Source organism: Aspergillus sclerotioniger, assembly GCF_003184525.1.
Source record: "Aspergillus sclerotioniger CBS 115572 chromosome Unknown BO94scaffold_12, whole genome shotgun sequence".
Classification (NCBI taxonomy): Eukaryota; Fungi; Ascomycota; class Eurotiomycetes; order Eurotiales; family Aspergillaceae; genus Aspergillus; species Aspergillus sclerotioniger.
Genome location: NW_020291002.1, coordinates 63941 through 86130, shown reverse-complemented (window position 1 = coordinate 86130; position 22190 = coordinate 63941). Strand labels below are relative to the sequence as shown.

The window sequence follows — 22190 nt, the reverse complement described above, 5'->3', positions numbered from 1 at the left end:
CGCGAGTCTCCACTCGGCGGGCCGACAGCATTTCTCGGCTCCTGAATTAGAGGAGTAATGATCAGCATTGTTGGAAATTTTATCTCTGGAATAGGAATGACTACTCGGCATCGCCCCGATCGCTTCTATGGTGCTAGCACGCGCAAATTTCATCTCGCTGTACTAGTAATCTGCTAGTCAGTAGTGGTAGCTCACTTGACCAGCAGCAGCAAGCGATGGAAAAGAATCCCGGCGGACCTATCTGGAACTTTATTCCGCATGCTGGGAGAGCAGATCCCGATGGTGACCACAGTGCCAACTGCCAAGGTGTAGAGAGCATGTCAGCAATAGCACTAAGTTGTTGAAGGTGGAATCCCGGCAGATGATGAAACAAAGTGGCGCGAGAGGAAGGAGTGACAGGCAGGGTCTTCCGTCTTCCAGCCGGGACAAACGCCCCCAAACACCTGCACCTGACTGCAGCCTGAGGATTGAACCCCTGGGGTGTCTGTCCCCCACTTCTTCTTCCCATGTCCACACTGCTCTCTCCAATTTGCCATGTCTAGCCTACATGGATGGATGGATGGATGGATTCTGACCCCATCAGCTCATCTCGGACTGGATCCACCCACCTGATGGTCAGAAAGTGTCGGTAGTGAGTGTTAGGCGAGGCAAGTGTGTATAGCCTCAGCCGCAAGAGGGCAATACGAATCGTATGGAAAAAGAAAGAAAACCGACGCATCTGTCCAACGCTTACTATCAATCTCTGAGGTCCTTGTGCAGTGAGTACCATCACCCATTGGTTGCCCAAGAAAAGGTGCCCAACGCAAGTATATGCTTTTTCTCTCTGTTCTTTTTCTTTCCCCTTGAAACGATGGAGTATTTTCTTCTTCCATGCATAACAAGCTTTCAGGCAAAGTTGCCACTTCGAAATTCCATAGTATGTAGACTGCTAAAAGTGCTCAATGCTAACCCAAGCACTAGTGCGGGATGGCACGAGGCAAACCTGCGCCCACGAAGCAAGAACCCCTGGAGCACCACTTCAAACCACCTTCATCAAACTGACAAGGACTTTTCTATCGGCAATTCAATATATCAGACTGGACATGGATGCAAGAGACCCTTTAGTAAGAACAATGTTGGAGGGTCCGACGAATCCTTCTTTCACGAGAATAGCAACCTCGTATTATTTGGAATTTTCTACAGGAAACCTATGACGATATGGAGTTAATGTTGGGCTCTGACAAAGCACCAACTCGACGAGAATATGATCCACACTTCTGCTCGGAGATCTACGGATACAATTCATACATTTTATGGATCCTTATACCTTCCTGAAGGATGCACATGATTGGCACGACGCTGTTTCATGCCTTAAATTGGACCATCTCATTTCAGCGGCTCTTGAAATAGCCAAGCACAGGCAATATTGAAAATAATGCTTTGGGGGCACAAAGCAACACGGCCCCTGATCGTGTTTGTAAACATAAGGACCGCTTACGGAATGGGATCTATAGGACTCCCACAGAACCTACTCGGCTCTACAGGAGTAAGCTTATAGCTAACAGAACCGGCGGGGGGCGAGCTAGATGTCATCAAAGGGTCTCTCATAAGGCCAGACTGGTCATTGTGGTCGCCCAAAGGGAGTGATTATAATGATGGAAGACAGGAAGCAAGCCAATAAAAGGACAAGAGATAAATAGTACCAACAATTGTCCTGAAAGCTGACTTTGCACACCTATGCTATGAGAGGTCTCGATTGAGAAGCGCGGGATCATGTTGAATGAGGGCTGTGATCGGACGAATCATGCACTCCGGAATTTTTTCGGGATAGAGCTTGAGGAAGAAACGAGTCGTCTGAGGACGTGGAAGCTAACTGCATAGGTTGTGGAGATCGCCTACGTACGGTAGTCTCGTCATGCAACGACTCTGATGGGGATTCGCGTCAGTAGAACGTGCTGGTTATATTTAGATATTCCGATGGTGTCTGTCGGGCTGTCCGACATGAGGGTCAGGCAGAAATATCGCTATTTACTTTGAAGTCGTGCTTGCCATTTTCTAGTAAGTACGAAGAAGGCTGTATACCACTCCACTGACATCACCAGATGAGCAGATCAGCAGATATTCTTCAGAGCAACAAAAAGACAGAATGTGGGGAAAATCAGCACAGGAATGATGACCGGTGGAGCGGCAGCAATGCTAGCTAAGCATTTCAAGCATCTGGTCTGCATATCGATCCACCAGCACAATCATTAATCTACACAGCATCATCGATGAGGTATTCTCCGTAAAGAAGACTACCACCGATGCAATCAAAGATATTATCTTTGGTCCAGGTACAAGGTGTCCCGAGCTCTGTGTCTTACAGCCTGCACGCTGATTCGCGAATCCAACTTGGTGAGCCTTGCTGTCGATCCAAATCATCCCGATCGCAAGCCATCCCAGCCACCGAATAAACAGCCCACCATCCAAGCGTTCCGCCCCATCATCTCGTCTTTTCTTTTCATTTCTTGTTTTCTAGCACTTCTTTCTACAATATCCTCATTCTATCCTTCAGATTTATCGTCCGTGTCTATCTTATTGACCCCTCGATGAACCACCACCTCCGCACACTACTGCCACTAGGAATCCTCCCCGCCTCCACCTCCACCTCCACCAAAACACCATGACACCAATCCCGATCCCGCGATCAATACGAATACCCAACATCAACATCAACGTCAACCAACTCCTCCACCCCCCTCCTCATCAACAAACCACCCACACCAACAACCCCTCACCACCTATCCCAAACCCGCACCCCCATAAACGCTCCTCCGTCTTCATCCCCGCAACCTACAACTCCAACGGCCTCTCGCCCGGCGCCGTCGCCGGCGTCGTCATCGGCAGTGTCCTCGGCTTCATCTTCCTCCTATACCTAATTTTCCTGGCTCTCGGCTCCGGCCGCAGATTCTCCAGCGAACCCAGCACGGAAGCCGGAACGGAAACCATGTCGGAGATTGTCGTGGAAGAAGAAGAGCACCCGCGCCGACCACCGCGACGTCGGCGACGTGAAATCGTCGAGGAAGTTATCGAGAGCGGCGGGAGTCGGAGGAGTCGGAGATCAAGACGTGGAGGAAGGGGAGATCAGCGGATTGTGGTAGAGGAGTCGGTGACGTCGCCGGATCGGTCGGATGTGATAGAGGTGTTGGAGGAGCGTTCTAGTGTGGAGGGGCCGGAGAGGAGAAGGAGGCGCAGTCGACCGGGACATTATCGGGCTGTTGATCCGGATAGGTATGGGGGGATTACGGAGGATGAGAGTTTGGCGTCGTGAGTTGATTGGTTTGTGAGGTTGAGAGGGATGGAGTGATTGATTGGTATTGATTGTTGGTTGTAATGATTGGTTTGACTTGATGATTTGATACCCTGCTGCCTGTTTCTATGATTAGAACGAGATGACGATAATGAGGATATTACCGCGCTATCCAATCTGCGAGTCACCGGACACCCACAAATGTCCGATACACGACTAGAATCAAAAACATCAATCCCATCAGCATAACAATGATTGGATTAGAACGAACGAACGAATAAAAGTACCCTGCGCCTCTAAGCGCCGACACCATTTGAATGACAGCGATCCAAATATAGAAACACAACCGGCGACCCGAGCACCTCAAACCTTGCGCCAATCAGGAAACAGCAACAAAATATCCATCGCACCCATCCAATTCAGGCTAGAAACGAAGGCAGACAAAACAACCACCAAAGAAAGAAGCGTTCTTCTTAGAACAAAATATCCAAGCAGCAACAACAAGCCAACGCAGCCATTATACCCGCGCACATCCCGCCGCCCGATGATCCGCCCCGATCTTGCCCAGCGTAGTAGCCCTGTGGTTGTTGCTGCGGGGGAGGATAGTACATGGGTTGGCCTTGGGGCGGGGGAGCTCCGTAGTATCCTTGTTGTTGTGGGGGAGGGCCGTAGTTCTGGGGCGGATAGCCTTGGTTGTAGCCTTGATTGTAGCCTTGGTTGTAGTAGTCTTGCGATGCGCCGGGGTAGGGACCGCCGTCGTGGGTGGGAGGGGGGTAGGAGGGGGGAGGGTTTTCCTGGTTAGGTGTGGGTTGTTAGTTGGGTGATGTGGTGTGGTGTGGTGAGAGGTGGAATGGACATACGGGTTTGTAAGACATTTTAGGGAGAGGGGAGGGAGGCAAGCGGCTGTGTAAATGGCTGGTTGGGTGGGTGGTTCTTTATGCGATCTTCGTGTGGAGTGAAATATGTTGGGGAGGGTTGAGCGAGGGTCGTTGCAAATTGCGGAAGGAGAGAAATGTGGAGAGAGAGAAAGAGGAGGAGAAGATAGGTAGTAGAGTGAGGAGAAGAAGTTCGAAGAGAGACGAAGAGACGCCGAGCCACGAGTTGAATGGCAGCTTGGCGGATGGTCCGGATTAGGCAACCGGCAATGTCGGTCTACGCGGGCGGGTTCGCGATCTTGGGCGTGCAGCAGCTAGGTATCTACTGAACCTACCGATTCGTGGTACCTGAGACACAATAGTTCCACCCGGTCACACAGAGACTTTTACTGATGGTAAATCTGGATTGTATGCTGCTAGGACGACATGGACCATGAGTTTGCAACAAACTCTGTGTCGGCGAAAGAGGGGAAGGCATGACGAATTGCCATCTTGGCGCGGCAGCTGACACTCGATGATTTGCCCAAGTGAGTATAGTCCCTCGGTTCAGGCGGACCAACTCTATGGCTGTCCAACACTGGAGGTTCCTGGCTGGATTAAACCACTCGACGCGCAGTTTGAGGTTTTGAACCCCATCCAACCGGTATAGGACGGGATTGGTAGCCAGTCGCGTTAGGATGTAAGGTGAAATAAAAAAGCTCTGCGGCTGATACAGATGAAGCGGGTATCGTAGACGACATGGATGAACTCGGATATTTCTTGCCATAGATTGACATGAGGTGATGGAGGTAAGGATTCCATTCCGAATTGGTTTCCATTATGACTGTGTAGTGCTCATACATGATGCCGATGGGTTCTTGGGACGTTGTATCGAATAATGATCTGGATTCTCTATTCTTCCGGGTCCTCGAGTATCATAACGGGATCCTTGTATTCATGGAGGCAGATTCGACGATAGTTTCATATCGACAGATAGCTCGGAATATCTAAATATTTTCCCGTGCAATCGGAGACGTTAACTAGAGACAAACATCCCATTAGGTTCGAGTGGTTTCAGACGGGTGAGATGGTCTGAGGACTTAACGCACCGAAAGAAATCAAGCTCACTGGCCATTGGTCCAAAATTTCCTGACGACAGCGAGTCCAGAACTTCGAACAATGAGTAGCTAACTTCAGAATGTTATTGAAGGTTCCGGATGTGTTGGTTCCTATCTTTGGCAATTATTCCAGTACTTGACCCGAAGTCGTTGTCGGAAAAGGAAGCTTTGGCTTCGGAACTGGGCAGCGAGCTGAATAACACATCGAGATGGTGATATTCAGGCTTAGAAGGTGTCAGCTGTTTCCATGCTGCCTCATGAAAAGGCATTGTTCGAGGGCTGACAAGGACAGGGACAGCTGTCCGTGACTGCTCCGTCTGCACTCGCCTGGAATGGCCGCCGTGCCACGCTAACCCGGTTCCAGCTCTGCCTCGCTTCGGCTTCGGCTTCTGCTTCAACCTTTGGCCAAATGCCCCCTCTTGTGCATCCGTGCTCCGTATCGTATTATTAACTTGGCTTCTTCTACTCGACGAGATTCGGCGGGCCTCTGGGTATCAGACAACATCAATGATCAAGCACTGGTAATTTACGATGCTATGGCCATTCCATGGATAGTGGGTCAGCTGTCTTTCAGCCCAACGCGACAGCGCCGAAGCTAACCAAGCCCAGAGACACTAAATCGCAGGGCTACGAGGGTCTGGAGTCTACTTTACACACTAGAACAGCACCGCCACAGCAGTTTAATTGAAAGGCATTCGTCATCCACGACGACACGTAAGGACACCATGAACAAGAACGGTGAGCCCAGCTAAGACCCCTTTTACAGGACAGGGGCTTACGGGGCTGAGTCGACTGTTGCTGCTGCGAGGAGTAGCTTGTCTGTGTCGCATTGGATTCCCACCCCTTGTCATCAGTTCGCGCAGTACGTCGAGTGTCCTGATAAGAGATCTCGAGGGTTCAAGCCCTCTTTGTCAATTTGCATAAGCTTCTCAAATCCATATGCGTGACTGCCTGAGTGCAGCTCTCAAGCGATCGTTGTTCAGGGCCAATAAAGATGTGCACTGGTGCCTGGCGTTGTTCAGGTTGGACGGCTACAGAGCATACGTATGCCCCAGAAAACCCTGATATTGCCAAGGCCAATGAGACCCTTCGTATCTCCATCAGCCTCGAAAGGGTCCAAATCAGTGCATGGCACCAGACCAAGCATGATATCTCAGTCTTGGCATGAGTGCTGGCAATTTAACTCGGTACTGAACACAGTCTTAATCGAACCCAACGGTTAAACTGCGAACATCTCACCTACTGTAGAAGATGCCGCATACCAAGGTACAGTTCTGTTTTCTAAAATGCAAAACCCGCGCTGCATCCTTTGCGAACCGCTAATTCGTGGCTTCCGCGCTAAATCATGGCTGCATTGCGTAAGCGCTCCACAGAATAAGTCTGGCATCGATATCAGCACCTGCTCTACCGTTTGAAAGTACATGAGCTATTATGCTTAATGGCCATATTTTGACGGGTCCATCCGTGCACGAGTCAGGTTTCTAAACTTGCTGGAAGGACGCAATCCACCAATTCAGGCCTGCAGATCCCGTCTAGCCGCGGCAGGTTCCCTCATCTAGACGAATCTCCTGTTAACCTGGGCGATTCCCTTGGTCTGCCGGCAGTAACGGCTGGCTAATCTGCCCTGGGCCGGATAAGCGCTTACGTATGCCTTCATTGTTTTGACAGGGCCTTTTGGGTCGATCAATTTATTGCGGCAGCTGGGCTACGTGGTAGTCCGGTGCGCAGCCTGATAGATAAACTATGGTATGGCTTCCGATGGTTTCTTATGCACCCACTGACTGACTCCATGACTCTTTCAATAGAGAGGCTATAGTACCCTGACGATCCGATAGCATCGTCGCTATCACTATCCGGTTGCCCGGACCGGAAAGAGACGGTCACAGTCCTGAAGCGCGCCGTGGCATTGAAATAGGCTTCTTATACAATGCAGGAATCACACAGCATGTCGTACAGAAATCTGTCAAGTATAGATGTCGGAGATCGAACAGCCATTCCCGACTACGAGTTACACAATGTTCCCGTTGCACCACCTTATTCAGCCACGGACCCGGCACCTGCAGTTGCAGCTGCACCTGCAGCGGAGAAATCCAACGTCGCAAAAAGCGCCGGTGGTGCATGGTACGACCCGCGATCATGGTCACTGTTAACAAAATTGATTATTGCGGGCGGTGTTGTTGTTGTCATTGTTGCGCTTGTCGTGGGAATCTACGAGGGCACAAAATCATCATCATATCCCGATTACTCTGCATTGAGCTATAGGCTTGCAGATACATACTCGGGATCTTCGTTCTTTGATGAGTTCGAATACTATACCGCCACTGATCCAACGGACGGATTCGTGGAGTACGTGCATATCCCTCTTCCACATTTCCTCCATGCACAGAAACGAATTAACCCTCCCCCAGCTACGTCGACAGTTCAACCGCCTCAGAGATGAACCTGACCTACGCCTCCAGCTCTAGAGCCGTCCTACGAGTAGACACCAGCACCTCGAACCAAACCAGCGGCCGCAAATCCGTCCGCATCACCTCAAAGAAAACCTACAATGACGGCCTCTTCATCTTCGACATCACCCACACCCCCTATGGATGCGCAACATGGCCAGCCCTATGGCTCACCGACCCCGACAACTGGCCTGAACACGGAGAAATCGATGTCCTCGAGTCCAACAACAAAGGCACCCACGGCAACGCCATGACACTACACACAACCAAGGACTGCACAATGAACGTGAAGCGCAAAGAAACTGGCACCGCATCATACACCAACTGCCTGAACACCGCCAACGACAACGCCGGCTGCAGCGTATCAGGAGGAAAAGCAACCTACGGCGAGAAATTCAACTCCAACGGCGGCGGCGTAAGTCAACCCCATCCCCATATCCCATCCCACCACACCACACCAACCTAACACCACAACCCCAACTTCCCAGGTCTACGCCATGGAACTCCGCAACGCCGGCATCCGTGTCTGGATGTTCAGCCGCGACGACATCCCCACCGACATCTCCAACACCAGCGACACGCCCGACCCCTCAACCTGGGGCGAAGCACTCGCCGACTTCCCCAATACAAACTGCGACATCGCCTCCCACTTCAAAAACCAGAGCATTATCGTCAACATCGACGTCTGCGGCGATCTTGCCGGTGCAACGACCTACTACACCGATCTCTACGATTGCCCGTCCACGTGCACGCAATGGGCCGCCGAGAATGGAGCAAACTTCACAAACGCCTACTGGGAATTCAAGAGCTTCAAGGTCTATCAAACCTCGTCTTCCTCGTCGTCGAGCTCAGCTGCAGCTTCGTCGGCGACGGCGGCAGCAGCAGCAGCATATGGGACCTCGACCACAACGGCGGGTGCTGCTACTGCTACTGCTACTTCAGCAAGTACCGGTCAAGGACAGTCGGGATCTCAATCTGGGAGCGGACAGCAGGGGGAAGGAAATCAGGGTGGAGGGCAAAGTGGCGGACAGAGTACGAATCAAGAAGAAGAGAGTACCAATCAAGCACAAAGGGGGCAAGGCGGACAACGATAAATAGTTGCAGAAATCCAACGATCTTTTTTTTTTTCTTTTCCTTTGCCCCGACTTGGCGCTGCTTTTTTTTTAGCTCACATTAGCGGCGTGGAGGGAGCACAGAAGTGCGTGTCTTGAGCGAATACTGTGTGAATATAGATCGCCCGTACTCCGGAAGCAATCCTAAGAAGTTGACCCCCCCCCTGAGCTAGCACGTACTCGTCAAATAACCCAAACTGAACAAAATGGTTCTAGAATTTACTCTAGTCCCAATCAGCCTACCCGTCAGATCTTTATTTTCATTTTTGACCTATCAAGAGTATCGATACAATGGGAGGGACAAATGAGCAAGATTCTGCTTCACAAAGGAGCGCCTAGATAGATACTTTACGCCTAACCAGCTAGGTACAATGAAACGGGGGGCCAATTAGACAAATATAAAATATGAAGGAAGTTTCTAACAGATACCAATTGTATTCCTCAATCTGGCGTGCCCAGTAAATAATAAAGACAACACTAAATTCACAGTAATCTCTAGACTTCTTTAGGGAGGCGCTATAGCCACACTGGCCATGCTACAACCATACTTTCTGCCTACTTCGCCTACGTTATTAGGCAAGGCCTACTTTTGATAGCTCAGCAGAATCTTCACCGCTTGAAGCTATACCTGAGGCACTAGATTTAGACCTAAGGCATTAAGGCAATAATAATGACAGGTAATTACAGTATAGTTAAGGCCCTATTTAGAGTTATACTCAAGATTCTACTTGAAACCTTACTTGATACTCTATATCAGACCTCTATATAGAATTCAACCGCTTAATAGTATAGATTGAGTGGATAAAAGGGGTGGTTGTAGCCTGGCCGGTGTGGCTGTAGCTCCTCCCTTTCTTTAATCGCGATGTCTCAACCTTCACACAATCACACAATCGCACCCATCTACACCTCCCTTCCTCTTCCTCTCACCCTCCTCCTCATCAACAATCTAGCTTCTTGATCCGTAAAACAATTTTCATTGATGTGCAGCGTTCGAGGCCGACCTCGCGCATTCTGGTCAGCGGGGAATTCAAACTCGAAATCGTACAACAACCGCGCCATGATCAGCTTGATCTCGGCGACGGCGAACTGGCGGCCGGCGCAGGCCTGGTTCCCGTATCCGAAGGCCAGGTTGTCTGGGTGGGTCATGCCGGCCTTGTGTCGGTCGCGCTGGTCTGGATGGGACATGCGTTTCCGGTAGCTACGCATGGGGTCGAAGGACTGAGGGTTGGGGTAGACGGTAGGGTCCATTGAGTGCTCGTGGTTGGCGAAAGCGAGTCGGGATCCCTTGGGGATGAGAGTGCCGTCTTTTAAGATGATGTCTTGGTAGGCTAGTCTTTGGGGATTGACTTATGGGGAGGGAGGAAGACAAGAGATTTAGCTTGTTTGTTTGTTTGGGAGGAAAAGGGTTGAGGGGGGGGCAGCTCACGAAGAAGAACAGGACTGTGTCTCTGACTTTCCACAAAGAAACTATCCAACTTGTCTAATCGACTACACCATTCTTTGGCACTAACCGGAGGATGTTCCTGGCCGGGGGGTCCGCCCAATTGCTCGGCGATTGTTAGGACCTCTGCCCGCAGCTCGGAAAACCATTCAGGGTACGTGCAGAGGTCATAGAGCATGTTGGAAACGTTAGAGGCGGTGGTGTGGATACTGGCTAGGGTCAGGACGCATTGGCGGGCGCCCATCTCATGCACCTCTACCTCACTGGGGGTGCCGTGATCTAGCATCCAGTTCAGCAAAGTGTCTTCTTCCTCCTCTTCTTCTTCCACCATCTCCCCGCGCCGTCGCTTCTCCTGCACTAGATGGTGCCGCTGCGTGAGCTCACCCACGATGCGACGGCCAGTCTTCAGCTGCTGGAAGGTGCGATAGCGGGCGGGCACCAGCCGGGCAACGACCCCATACAGCCAGGGCGGGAACATCTTGATGGTGAAAGCGGTGGTGAACAGGTCAACGGAGAAGTCGATGGAGATGCGCAGCCAGTCCGGGTCACGGCAGGTCGGGGCTCCCATGAAGACCTTGGCAGTCATGCGAGCGACAAGCATGCGGAGGAGATGCTCGATGGGGACAGGTGTCCATTCTATAGAGTTGAAGCAAAAGTAATCAGCTAGTGACACACACACACACACACATATATACACAGAGTTGACACTGACCATCAGTATGCGGAAGATCCCGCTCCCACCCATACACCAACTCCTCCTTTGCCTTATCCACATAGGTATACAGCTCGGGTGTGAGCTTCTTCTTCAGCACGTCGAGGTGAAGGTTAGAGTGGTAAAGAAATTGCATTGATGTGTATTCGGGTGCCAGATTCTAATTTTCCTCGTCAGTTTATTTTTAGCCACACACACACACACACACACACACCAAAAGGGGGGAGAAGAGAGAGAGAGAGAGAGAGAAATATAGAGATGTAAGAAAAGCAGAGTAATTTTTTCCGGCATGTAATGAGAAAGAAAAGAAAGAACCCACCCCAGTCTGAGCCCCCTTGCTACTGAGCTTGGAGGGAGCAATCAGTCGAACCTCCTCCAGATACTTCATCGGCAGGACCAAGAAGTCCACGTCCCACCGCCGGAGAACGAATGGATGGCCTTTCATCTGGTCGTTGTATATATTGTGAGTCACGGAAAATGAAAATTGACTATCTTTGGTTGGGGGAAGGGGGGGGCGTTTGTCTTACCGTAGTGTACGCATTGTGAATGATACCTCGAGCCCCTAGGATGAACCGACTCTTCAGGAGAAAGGTTGGCTCGAGGAAGAAGCGATAGCCAAAGACGGGGGGGGGCTAGAGAGCGCTTGTTTGCGGCGGGAGAAAGTGAAGGAAACGATGAGGATGAGGATGCATGCTACTAGAATGCCTAGCACAGAACTATTGGAAATGGGCTCGTGGTCGCGGAAGGAGGGGAGGCCCCGTAGGCCCTGGAAAAATGGATGGAGAAGAGACTAACCATCATGCTCATGATAATTTCAAAGAAATCACGCAGGAAAGAGAAGGAAAGATGGAAGGTCCTACAGGTCTTCACTTCGAGTTAGCCAGCAGCAGCGGCGGCGACGGCGGCAAGCCCTAGTGGTAACTTGATTTTACGGAGGACCATAGGTGCATTGGAAAACTTTAGTGTGGTATTTGTATTGTTACAAGTCATACATATATTGGAATTATTGATAGCAAACATTTTCGTTCCCTATTTCTAGTCGCTACAGTAAAGTATGTCAGGGTTTGAAGCACTCTTCCGACACTAAAGAGGTAGCCTTTCGTTCCGTCTATCCTCCAGAGGCCAGCGGTATATTGTTTTGGTCTACTGGTATGAATGTGGCATCTATCCAAGTTGCTCTGAGTTTCCCTTTCCCATCCGAAATTTTATTGAAGGCCTGGCTTGACATCTCAGTTTAAACTAATATCGGCTGTATACGAATGGCTACTCTATCAAAAACTGGTGTTGCGATCTACCTTAGTAGCACCCTGCTCCAAAAGGAATAGGATACAAACAAATCCTCAAATCTAATACTCTAATAAAAGACCAAAAGCCCAAATCATTCACCTGGCGCTTCCAGCTGAAATCTGTGTCGGCTGTAATGGCGTCATGTCCACCTCGGAGATGCTCATTTTCTTGTAATGCATAAGGCCCCGGGGCCGTTGTGGTGACGAGGAGGAGGGGGAGGAAACATTATACACCAAGGAGGATGTATGTTTGGCAGTTGTGTCTCTTGCCCGCGAGGACCAGAACAAGGAGGAGATCGTCATTGTGCTCCAGCACTGTTTCACCGTGGGGGCGCAACCGACCATGATGGCGATGGTTCCTTCTATCACCCTTCAGGAGGGGAAAAACAAGGATAGAGTCAGTCATCCCGATAAACAGAAAGGCAAACAAGAAACGCGTACAGGACTCTCAAAAAAGGGATTGAACTTACGCGCAAAGCATAGTCGCCAGAGTATCCGACACCGCACCCTTGTAGGCCTGCCATTTGAAGTACAGCGATGCAATGGAGGCAGCGATACCACTGCCAACCCAAAGACCAAAAAAAAAGAAAAGAGTCAGTCTATCAATCTCTCTACACTTCCCGCTGTGCCGATACCGCGTCAAGAACCACATACAGAATTCCCGAGAAAAATACCGCCCCGACCGCCAGCTTCTTTTCGCGGGGCAGGTGCAGCTTCCGCACGAGGGGCATGGGCAAGCCAAAGATGAGCACATCCTCAGCCAGCGCGATGAACCCCGACAGCACCCCTGTCAGCGTGGTTCCGGTTGTACACTCTGCCAAATCCGCCAGTGTCACTGCGGTGGTGCCAGGATTGCAGCGCATGAAAGTGGGTGCCATAGCACAGATGTACGCGACGCCCGAGATAGTCAGGCAGGCGTAGCAGGTCCAGCGCAGCCACCTCTTGATGCCAAAAAGCTTGAGATAGACCAGGAGGATCGGAACCTTGGTCGTCCAGAGCTCGAAGGCGATGAGCACCGTGATGACCACGGCTAAGCGATTGAGCCAGTTGAGGGACTCCGTTGGGTTCACAAAACCTGGGATTTTAGAAAATCCCCGAAGGGGAAGTATCGTCCATATTAGTGCTTTTTTGTTCCCTTATTGAAAGTAAAAAGAAGATGACTCGGAAGTGAAAGAAACCAGCACATCAGACTCACGCTGGATTATGATATGATTCATAGCAAAGGCGATGGTAACGAAAGCGAATCCGAGGACAGAGAGATCTACATACCGGAATGAAAGGCATTAGCAAAATTGTGCTTTCTTTTTCTCTTCTCCTTTCTTTCTTTCTTTTTTGGGGGGTGGGGGTGTTGCTTTAAAAAGCCAAACCAAACAAGAAAAAGAAATCACATACAGTCGGCGATAAGCAGTTTCTTGTACACTCTGAAATTCATCAAGCATCTCAGAGCCACAAAGCCCGCACAGAGAACTATCAAAGGCGTGCCGGCGGCCAAATAGGCGTCAGGTGACAAGGTACCTTGGGACGACATACCCCAGGCTTTAACTCTGAGATTGATGAACAACAGACCGAAGATATCGATGATCAGATGGCGGGAAAGTGTTGATAAAAACAGATAGGAATGTAGAAAATATTGTTAAAGGCTAGAGGCTGCGGACAGCATAGCCTGGCCCTGACCCCCAAAGTCCTCATCGCCCCCAAAAGCCAACGACAACCCCAATCTCTAAGCCGCAGGTTCCCTCTACCCGAGGTTCACAAGTCTACTCTGTACGCAGTATGCGTATCATCATTCATGTTTGTTGACAAACAAATTGTAAATACAGCTACGGCTAACGCACCAGCCCGTTTCAGGGTGATTCATGCATGTACCTATCCCTGTACCCTCTGTACATACAGGATGACTATGAAAAATACGGTATTGGTTGGCGCTGTCCAACATACTAGAGCGGAGAGCTCGAACTCTAATAGAATAAAATGCCTCGCATTGTTATTGGACGCTATCAGGTCCCCTTTCTCTCCTCGCTCACCTCCAAGGCAAGCATCTAGATATTGTCGCGTAGAAGAAACCCACCATTCTGCAACTCCTGAAAAACGCCCTTGGGATCATACTTGGCCGCCACCTCCTGCATCCACTTGATATTCTCAGCCCCATAGCTACCCAAAACTTTCTGCGAGGCGGTAGCAAAGCTCATACACTTGAACTCCAAAAGGAATCCCTTGGCTTTGGCCACAGACTGCACCTTCTCGGACATGGACTCCACGGCCTTCTGCGCTGCGGCATCGTCACTACCATTTTCGGGCCACTCACAGGTAAAAACCCACCCTATCAAGTCTCATTAGCTTTCTGATCGGCTATGCTGTGTAATGCAAAAGATAGACGGGGAAGTGGGGAGATGAACGTACAGCATTGCGGGACGCTCTCATGACCCATGATATTCTCTCCGCGATCTTTGCCAGCCTGAACACCAGCCTTGCCAAATGGCTGAATGGTATAATGCAGGACCGCGCCAGTCGGGAGAGACTTACAGACCTCGACCCAGGTCTTGTACACTTCTTCGTAAAGATCGGGCGAAACCTGGGTGGTCACCGTACAAATAGATCGCCTGTATATCGCGCACGACGTTAGTGATTTAGATAGACTAGCCGCGCGTTCCGCCTTTTTAGGTAGTACTCACTTTTTGGGCGCTTGGGCATGGCCCATGGCTTGGGCCAGCGACAAGAGTGTGCCGTTCGTGGAAGGCAGCACCGTCGTCACCAGGCTTTTGAGGTTGCGGAACGGCTCAAAGGCCTTCGGTGGCTTCGTCGGGTGGTCTCCGTAGAGCAAGCCTACCGCGACAAAGCCGTTGTTGAAGTTGGTGAACAGCCCGATCTTGGGATCCTCCTCCATGGCCTGTTGGACTGCCGCAGTGGCCTGGTTGATCGCCAGGTGATCTTCGGGGTTGTAGAGGCTGATGGTGTATTGAACGTTGATCAGAGGGTGGATTGCGAGATCAAACCGTGTCACAATACCTGGTTTAGCATGTTAGAGGGAGTGGTCAAATGCCATCTTTGGAAAGCATAGCACACATACCAAAGTTAGAGCCACCACCCTTCAAGGCGCGGTAGAGATCGGAATTCTCATTCGCGTTGGCATTAATGAGACTGCCATCCGCTAGCAGGACCTGGAGTCATGATTAGTTTAAGAAAAGAGAAACGAAGACAGTCTCCAACTCACCTCAAAATTCCTCACCCCATCAGCACCAAGTCCATAAAGATTAGGCAAAGCTCCCATACCTCCTATTGAAAATATTAAGTCACCTATGATTGCCACCAAGTAGCCTAGAGAGAGACCAAACCGAAAAAAAAGGAAAGAAAAGCAAAGCAAAGAAAAGAAAAAAGCAATACACACATACCTCCTAAGAGAAACCCTCCCAATCCTACCTGCTGATCCCTACCTCCAATGGCTGACAACCCCCGCTCCTCCAACCAAGCATACACATCGCCCCAGGTATTTCCCGGCCCGAACCGGGCGGTGCCTTCTTCGGTCGTCAGCAGTTCCTTGGAGTTGAGCTGCCCGATGTCCAGCACGAGGGCCGTCTTGTCGGCACTACTGAACCCGATGTTCGGGTTGTGGCCGGTGGTGCGGACGGCGAACTTGGTGCCAGTCTTCCGAACAACGGCCAGCGCCTCGGTCAGTTCCTGAACGCTGCTCAGGTAGACGTACCCCGCCGCGGGGGTCCAGCAGGTCTGCGACCAGGGACGGGTCACGGCATCTTGGTACTGCTTCTCGTTGGTGGGAGTCACTACCTTATCAGTAGTGTCGGGAAAGAGAGCTCTTAGCTGGTCGAAGGCAGTGGCCGCCATGATGGTATCGAGGGGGCTTGGTTTGATGTTGACGAGAGTGAGATTGAGGACAGAGAAAGTTTCAATTGTTGTCTCTTTCTGTCCGTCTGTGTGTCCGTCGACTATTTTAAACTAGAAGGGAAATCTTAGGTCAACCTAATTGCCTCACCTACCATCCGTCCTCACCTCCTCCTCCCGGTCTCCAAGCGGAAATGTGCATCCATATGTGTCGTGTTTGCTCCACTCAAAGTTTGACAGCCCCTTCTCCCCCTGTCTCCTTCCAAATTGGGAAAATCTAGATGGTTCCATCAGTGGTTGGAGAAGCGAGAGCAGTAGGTACTCCGTAAGCACTAGAGCACCGATACCCCTGCAGCCGAGCAGCAGCCCCACGGCAAGTGTAAGGCGTCGAAGGGCGGGCAGGTTACCTGCCTACCGTCATGCTTTGTAAGGAAGTGTTGGAGTGGCTACTAAGGCGATTCAACCGTGTAGAATGAGATGGATAATGATCTAGCTAGGGGCCTCGTAGGCCATCTATATGGACTAACTAGCGGTGTAGGGAGGAGTGTCACGTGACCCTACGTTGCCTACCGGCGTGGGAGCCCATCGGGGATCCCAACAGGAAGTGTGCATAACGTTTCCAGTGTAACTAAGTCACCTTCTCGGTCCTAGAGCTACAGTCGGTAAGTAGTTGGGTACATAGTACGGAGTAACGTCCAGACTTTTCATAAGGCCTCCGCTCCAAGCACTGGTTATCGGATCGGGCCAGTCGGTATGCTAGTCTGCGTTCTTATAGATATCGCCACCTTAGTACTCACTAGTAGTAACTGAACCCTCGTGGTAAATACAATTCAGAACCGTACGGGTCTGTTTGGGGTAGGTCGACCGAGTCCCCTCACTATGTACTTTTGGGACAAACAACGACTCCATCAATGGGAAGAGAGTGGGAGGAGGCGGGTTCGTCGGTATCTTCGCTTGTTTGCTTTCTTATCTCAACCAGCGATTGATTGGTTAGACCAAGCTCGGCCATAACCGGTGTTGGTGACGAGGGACTCTTCTTGCATATATGCCAAACAATGCAATTCCCATGGCTTCCAGGAAGAAGGGGTGTGCCTCGAAAAATAAATTATGGTCGTTACGCTAATTGACAGCCAACACCCAACCCTCCACAAGTTTCAACCCTTAGTTGAGATGTCAGATCGCGCGGCCGCTAGCATGGACGTCCGTGCCGCAAGGATCATCGCCTCTCTGGCAGAATCGCTCGAAACACCCTATCAGGGCTCCAGCTCCATGACCCCCACGGTCTATGATACGGCCTGGGCGTCCATGGTAGCCAAGGACGGGGAGTGGCTCTTCCCGGAATGTTTCCAGGTGGTGCTAGACAGCCAGTCTCCTGGGGGCGGGTTTGGCGTGGACGAGGGGGCGCCGCCGCCGCCGCAGCTGGACGGCATCCTGAGCACCATGGCCGCAGTTTTGGCGCTCTGCAAATACCGGAAGAGCCCATCTTCCTCGATCCGAGGTGGTCCGCACTGCATTCTTCCTCCATCATCGTCAGATTTGCAAGACCGAATCGATCGGGCGCGGGCGTATCTCGACCAAGCCCTGCAGTGCTGGAATGTGCATTCAACCGTGCAGGTGGGATTTGAAATCCTGGTACCCAGTTTGCTGCGCTTGTTGCACGAGGAAGGGCTACACTTCGACTTCCCCGGTCGCAAAGCCCTCATGGCGCTGCATCGGTGCAAGATTGACAAGATTCGGCCTGCGTTGGACACTCCCCACCCACCGCAAACCACGCTCTTGCATTCGCTCGAGGGCTTCATCGGATGCATGGAGTTGGGAAATATGGCGCCCTGTCTAGCCAACGGGTCCATGATGGGATCACCATCCTCGACTGCTGCATATCTGATCCACAGCCCCGAATGGGATAAAGAAGCGGAAAGGTATCTCCGTTTCGTCGTTGCGCGCAACAATGGAAATGTACCTTCTGCATTCCCAATCAGCGTCTTTGAAATTTCCTGGGTAAGTAGGACGTATTCCGGTATGATTCTTCCAAGTGAATAAGCTTGTAACCTCATCTTGTCACTGCAGGTTCTCTCAACCCTGCTAGATTCAGGATTCGAAGCCGATGTGTTAGGAACCGAGAATGTTTGCACTCTAGCGGCCTACCTTGAGTCTCGACTCGCGGAGGATAATGGTATCACAGGCTTTGGTAAGAACGCTTTCTTTTTCGTTTCAGTCAAAAAGTTTTATGTCCAAAACTGACAAGATACCGAGAAATGCAGCTCCCGGAATGCTTGCCGATGCAGATGACACGGCGAAAAGCATTTATTCTCTCAGTCTTCTTGGCCGGTCCACGGACTGTGCAGCCATGCTCCAGGCATTTGAAGGTCATACTCATTTCAAGACGTACAACTTGGAAGCCAAGGAGTCCTTCGCGTCAACTGCAATGTGCTACTTGCGCTGCTCGTGTCCTAAGATCCATCACAACACGTCCCTCAAATTTCCAAGGCCCTGAGGTTTCTCTGTAGCACCTGGGAAAGTGGCAAATGGAGTGACAAATGGGTAAGTTGTTTCAACGGTCGGCTTTTGTGTTTGCGAAGCTTGAGCGCTAATTTAATCATGTATCTTCACCAGAATATCGAGTCTCAGTACGCCATAATGCTTTTGGCCGATGCTCTGGCAAGCCTGATCGATCGTTGGCAAGATGGAGCGTTAGGAGATCTCGATCCCAATTTCCTGGCTGATCACGTTCCCCGGGTGACCCTCCAGATTGTCGTGCGGACTCTGAGCGCACAGTCGGAGGATTCCGGCTCGTGGAAACAATCACCGGAGATCACGGCCTATGGGCTCTTGACTCTCAAAGCCCTGGTCAGCTTTCCGTGGGTACGGACGGCAATAGGGGCCCAAGTCATTGATGAGCATATCGATCGAGCAATCAAATACCTGCGAGCCCACGAGGACCGCTGGAACGACCCCGAGATGATCTGGGTCGAGAAAGTGAACTATGGCTCCAGCATCCTTTCGGAGACCTACTGCTTAGCGGCACTGCGGCGAAAAGCTACATGTCCGTCCCGCTGGGGAGAGCCAGTTGGAGATTTATGCAAGGTGCCCAAGGAGAGGCTCGACCGATTCTGCCGGTTCTTTGCTCGGTTGCCGATTTTCAAAGGCGAGCCGACATGGAGACTGCGGGCTTCCATTCTCGAGGGGGATCTACTCGCCCCGGTGTTGCGGCGGGCGGCACTCGAGCTGGCCATCTTCCCCTTCCCTCAGGGGGATGGAATGAAAACTGCAAAATACCTGGAATACATCCCTCTGACGTGGACCACCTCCAACAACGCAGCAGCAAGCTTTGGTCTGTCCACTGCAACGATGGTGGAGATGATGGTACTTTCTCTGCTCAACTTCCAGGTGGACAGGTGGTTCGAGGAGACCACGGAAGATCCGCGCCTCCAAGGTGATTGGGCGGCCCTTAGGAGCGTGATCGGGGAGCTTTTCACGGATGATGATGACCCGAAGGAGCGCAAGACGCCAAATGGCCACCATAATCACAAGCGCCGCCAGCGGGGGGATTTGACGGGCCATGGACCAGCCATGGTGGCCGACGAGGAAGAAAAGGCTGCTTTCCTAGCCGAAGCCAAACGTACCCTCGCGCGGTTCGTGCAGGGCGGCGTGCTCCAAAAAGTCTCCGTCCGGTCGGCACCCCCGGCACTGCGCCGGCGCGTCCGGCAGGAGCTCCGCACCTTTCTCCTTGCACAGGTCACCCAGGGGGAAGATAACAATAAGAATCATGATTCGAAGGCAACGCCCATAATGACACGAACGTACTACGAGTGGGTTCACACCACATCAGCAGACCACACGAGCTGCCCCTACTCGTTCGAGTTCTTCCGCTGCCTCGTCTCATCTGGTGCGGGCGGGGATTGTTTCGTGGGGCCCCGCGCCCAGTATCTCGCCCAGGACTTCTGCCGCCATCTGGCCACCATGTGCCGCCAGTATAATGATTATGGTTCCATGGCTCGGGACCAGGAGGAGCGAAATCTTAATAGCATTGATTTCCTGGTGTTGGGCAAAGAAGACGACGACGGCGATGATGACGATCACGCCAAAGAAGAAGAGGAAGAAGAGGAAGAAGAAGAAGAAGAGGAAGAAGAGGAAGAAGAAGAAGAAGAAGAGAAGAAGCTGTTGTTGTTGGGAATCGCCCAGTATGAGCGCGAGTGCTTGGAGTTGGCGGTGCAACGGCTGCAACCCCAGGTCTCCAAACCCGCATGGAAGGCATGGAGAGTCTTTCTTGCTGTGACGGATCTCTACGGTCAGATCTATGTGGCACAAGATATCAATTCTAGATAACCGTAGATAGCTCTTGTGATAGCGTTGACCAATTCTTGCTAGTAATGATCATTGCAGGTTTAAAGCCTTGAGGCATTCGCCGCCAAAAAAGCATCCACCGAGGTACAAGCCTGAACGAGTGTCCCCAGATCATCCCGACAATTGCCCACCGCATCCCCGCCAGGGACCTGATTCGCCCATTGCTGGGCTGCAGCCACCGGATTCCCCAACCGGATCATCTCGTCCACCTCCTCCTCCGACCGATACTCCACTGACACCGGCACCCCCCCTTTGCTTAGGGCCCGATCAAGCTTCCCAGCCAACTGCTCCACCGTGAGTGCTTCGACCGCAAGATCAATGGCCCGATGCGAGTAGCGCTCAGGGTCCGTGATGGCTACCGCGACCACAATCCCCACATCACCTGCATCCACCCAGGGCAGCTGTGTCTGAGGCCACCATGCCACCCGCAGGATCCGGTCTTGCTCAAACCCGGGAAATGTGAGAGCGTTCACAGGTGGGAGCAGGTTCTGCAAATAGTGACCCGGTCGCACAATAGTCCAGTGTCTGATGAAGCCGTCCGATGAGGATGATGCTGCTGCTGCTGCACGGACGCGGGTCTCCAGAGTGTGCTTGTTCAGCCAGTATTGTCGCATCGGATGAGCACGAGCAGCAGCATCATCTTCATCTTCACCACCACCATGAGAGTCCGGCTTTCCCCATCCTGGAAAGGATGCATGCTGACCCGTCTTGATCGCCGTTGACACAATCACATGGGTGACAGTGGCCGCCGCCTCCTGCGCCGCAAGGATGACATTGCTACTCCGCTGCAGGTCCCCCTCGCAGTCGCCGGTCTGCACCTCAGTGAGAAACACTGCGTCCACACCGTGCATAGCGGTACGCAGGGCCTCGAGGTCATCCAGGTTGCCCGGCACAAGAGTGGCACCCCATTGTGCAAGTTGAGTGGCGGTGGGCATAGTCGGGTCGCGGACGTAGGCACAGACTTGGTGGCCTGCGGCGAGACAGTGCTGCACCACGCCACGACCTTGATTGCCCGTGGCGCAGGTGACCAGGACTTTCTTGGGATGGGACATAATTTAGTTTTATTAAAGTATGAGTTGATTAAAGAGGTTTAAAATAGGGTGGTTGTGGGAGGAAGAAATAAGCGAAGTGAAGCATCAGCTGCCGTCTAGCTACTACTTATACACTGAGTAGTGTCTCAGGGTCCGTACTGCTGTACTTATGTACTGTTGTTATTTACTGGATTCGCGCACAACTGATATCATCCACTGCTAAGTAGTCTACTACAAGTCCTACAGTGGGTCTCTCTGTATATACCCTGTACCATGAATAGGTAGTAGATAGATACTACGATCCAATGTAAAAGAAACTGACCATTAGTCTGCTCACATTGTCTAGTGAGCTTATATCAGATCAGATCAGCTTCTCCATTCCACAGCGGCCCAAGTCGCCGACAACGTCAATCAATCAATGAGCCAGAGGGCCACCTCACATGCCACGTCAGCCATGTTTGGCTGACACTACAAACCTGGCTGACACTAGATAGGAGGTGGGGGTTGTCTGTATATTGTAACCAACCACACAACGCCCGAGATATGTACCTAGTGCTGCAAGTTCATTTTCACAACTCGACGTTTCTGATAGAGCGCAGAGCCCAGCACATCACCTAGGCAGAGAATGACCGGGGAGGCAAAGTCTGGGATATTATCTACGAAGTAAATAGGATAGTGTATACTGAACGAGTCACCAGGGTCATCGAGTTCTACTACTAGTACATTTGAATCATCTGAAT

General features: G+C 51.5%; 8 protein-coding genes across 8 annotated transcripts; 4 read left to right on the top strand and 4 right to left on the bottom strand.

Moving 5' to 3' along the window:
• Positions 1–455: 455 nt before the first annotated feature.
• Positions 456–1395, top strand: BO94DRAFT_45083 (uncharacterized protein). The gene has a single exon (XM_025607538.1). The coding sequence runs from the start codon at positions 692–694 to the stop codon at positions 1205–1207; it is 516 nt and encodes a 171-aa protein (XP_025467957.1). The 5' UTR covers positions 456–691; the 3' UTR covers positions 1208–1395.
• A 939-nt stretch (positions 1396–2334) lies between these two features.
• BO94DRAFT_534483 (uncharacterized protein) lies at positions 2335–3444 on the top strand. The gene has a single exon (XM_025611563.1). The coding sequence runs from the start codon at positions 2642–2644 to the stop codon at positions 3287–3289; it is 648 nt and encodes a 215-aa protein (XP_025467956.1). The 5' UTR covers positions 2335–2641; the 3' UTR covers positions 3290–3444.
• Positions 3445–3515: 71 nt separating this feature from the next.
• BO94DRAFT_45091 (uncharacterized protein) lies at positions 3516–4308 on the bottom strand. Its single transcript, XM_025607539.1, has 2 exons — positions 4129–4308; positions 3516–4062 (listed from the first exon to the last, which is right to left on the bottom strand). Exons 1-2 carry the CDS (start codon positions 4141–4143, stop codon positions 3742–3744), a joined length of 336 nt encoding a protein of 111 aa, XP_025467955.1. The 5' UTR covers positions 4144–4308; the 3' UTR covers positions 3516–3741.
• A 2877-nt stretch (positions 4309–7185) lies between these two features.
• Positions 7186–8781, top strand: BO94DRAFT_464451 (glycoside hydrolase family 16 protein; the record flags this gene model as incomplete). Its single annotated transcript, XM_025608063.1, has 3 exons — positions 7186–7586; positions 7649–8102; positions 8176–8781. 3 exons carry the CDS (start codon positions 7186–7188, stop codon positions 8779–8781), a joined length of 1461 nt encoding a protein of 486 aa, XP_025467954.1.
• Positions 8782–9699: 918 nt separating this feature from the next.
• Positions 9700–11578, bottom strand: BO94DRAFT_594729 (cytochrome P450; the record flags this gene model as incomplete). Its single annotated transcript, XM_025616209.1, has 5 exons — positions 9700–10145; positions 10226–10903; positions 10953–11112; positions 11272–11397; positions 11480–11578. Coding segments are annotated over 5 exons (1509 nt in total), but the record flags the coding sequence as incomplete, so codon positions are not given.
• A 2515-nt stretch (positions 11579–14093) lies between these two features.
• Positions 14094–16539, bottom strand: BO94DRAFT_534479 (FAD-binding oxidoreductase). The gene is made up of 6 exons (XM_025611562.1): positions 15628–16539; positions 15450–15511; positions 15306–15396; positions 14911–15244; positions 14639–14838; positions 14094–14558 (listed from the first exon to the last, which is right to left on the bottom strand). The coding sequence occupies exons 1-6, from the start codon at positions 16076–16078 to the stop codon at positions 14278–14280; spliced, it is 1419 nt and encodes a 472-aa protein (XP_025467952.1). The 5' UTR covers positions 16079–16539; the 3' UTR covers positions 14094–14277.
• A 706-nt stretch (positions 16540–17245) lies between these two features.
• BO94DRAFT_584977 (Ent-kaurene synthase) lies at positions 17246–20401 on the top strand (the record flags this gene model as incomplete). Its single annotated transcript, XM_025615667.1, has 5 exons — positions 17246–18073; positions 18143–18263; positions 18337–18502; positions 18583–18616; positions 18689–20401. The coding sequence occupies 5 exons, from the start codon at positions 17246–17248 to the stop codon at positions 20399–20401; spliced, it is 2862 nt and encodes a 953-aa protein (XP_025467951.1).
• Positions 20402–20430: 29 nt separating this feature from the next.
• Positions 20431–21838, bottom strand: BO94DRAFT_44766 (NAD(P)-binding protein). Its single transcript, XM_025607525.1, has one exon. The coding sequence runs from the start codon at positions 21469–21471 to the stop codon at positions 20461–20463; it is 1011 nt and encodes a 336-aa protein (XP_025467950.1). The 5' UTR covers positions 21472–21838; the 3' UTR covers positions 20431–20460.
• Positions 21839–22190: the final 352 nt, after the last annotated feature.

Excerpts from the sequence above, each read along its gene's own strand:
- BO94DRAFT_45083 (XM_025607538.1), top strand. The coding sequence starts at position 692 with ATGGAAAAAGAAAGAAAACCGACGCATCTGTCCAACGCTTACTATCAA.
- BO94DRAFT_534483 (XM_025611563.1), top strand. The coding sequence starts at position 2,642 with ATGACACCAATCCCGATCCCGCGATCAATACGAATACCCAACATCAAC.
- BO94DRAFT_534479 (XM_025611562.1), bottom strand. The coding sequence starts at position 16,078 with ATGGCGGCCACTGCCTTCGACCAGCTAAGAGCTCTCTTTCCCGACACT. Across the intron at positions 15,397-15,449 it reads ATGGGGTGAGGAATTTTGAG|GTCCTGCTAGCGGATGGCAG; the intron begins GTGAGTTGGAGA and ends TCATGACTCCAG. Across the intron at positions 15,245-15,305 it reads GGGTGGTGGCTCTAACTTTG|GTATTGTGACACGGTTTGAT; the intron begins GTATGTGTGCTA and ends ATGCTAAACCAG.
- BO94DRAFT_44766 (XM_025607525.1), bottom strand. The coding sequence starts at position 21,471 with ATGTCCCATCCCAAGAAAGTCCTGGTCACCTGCGCCACGGGCAATCAA.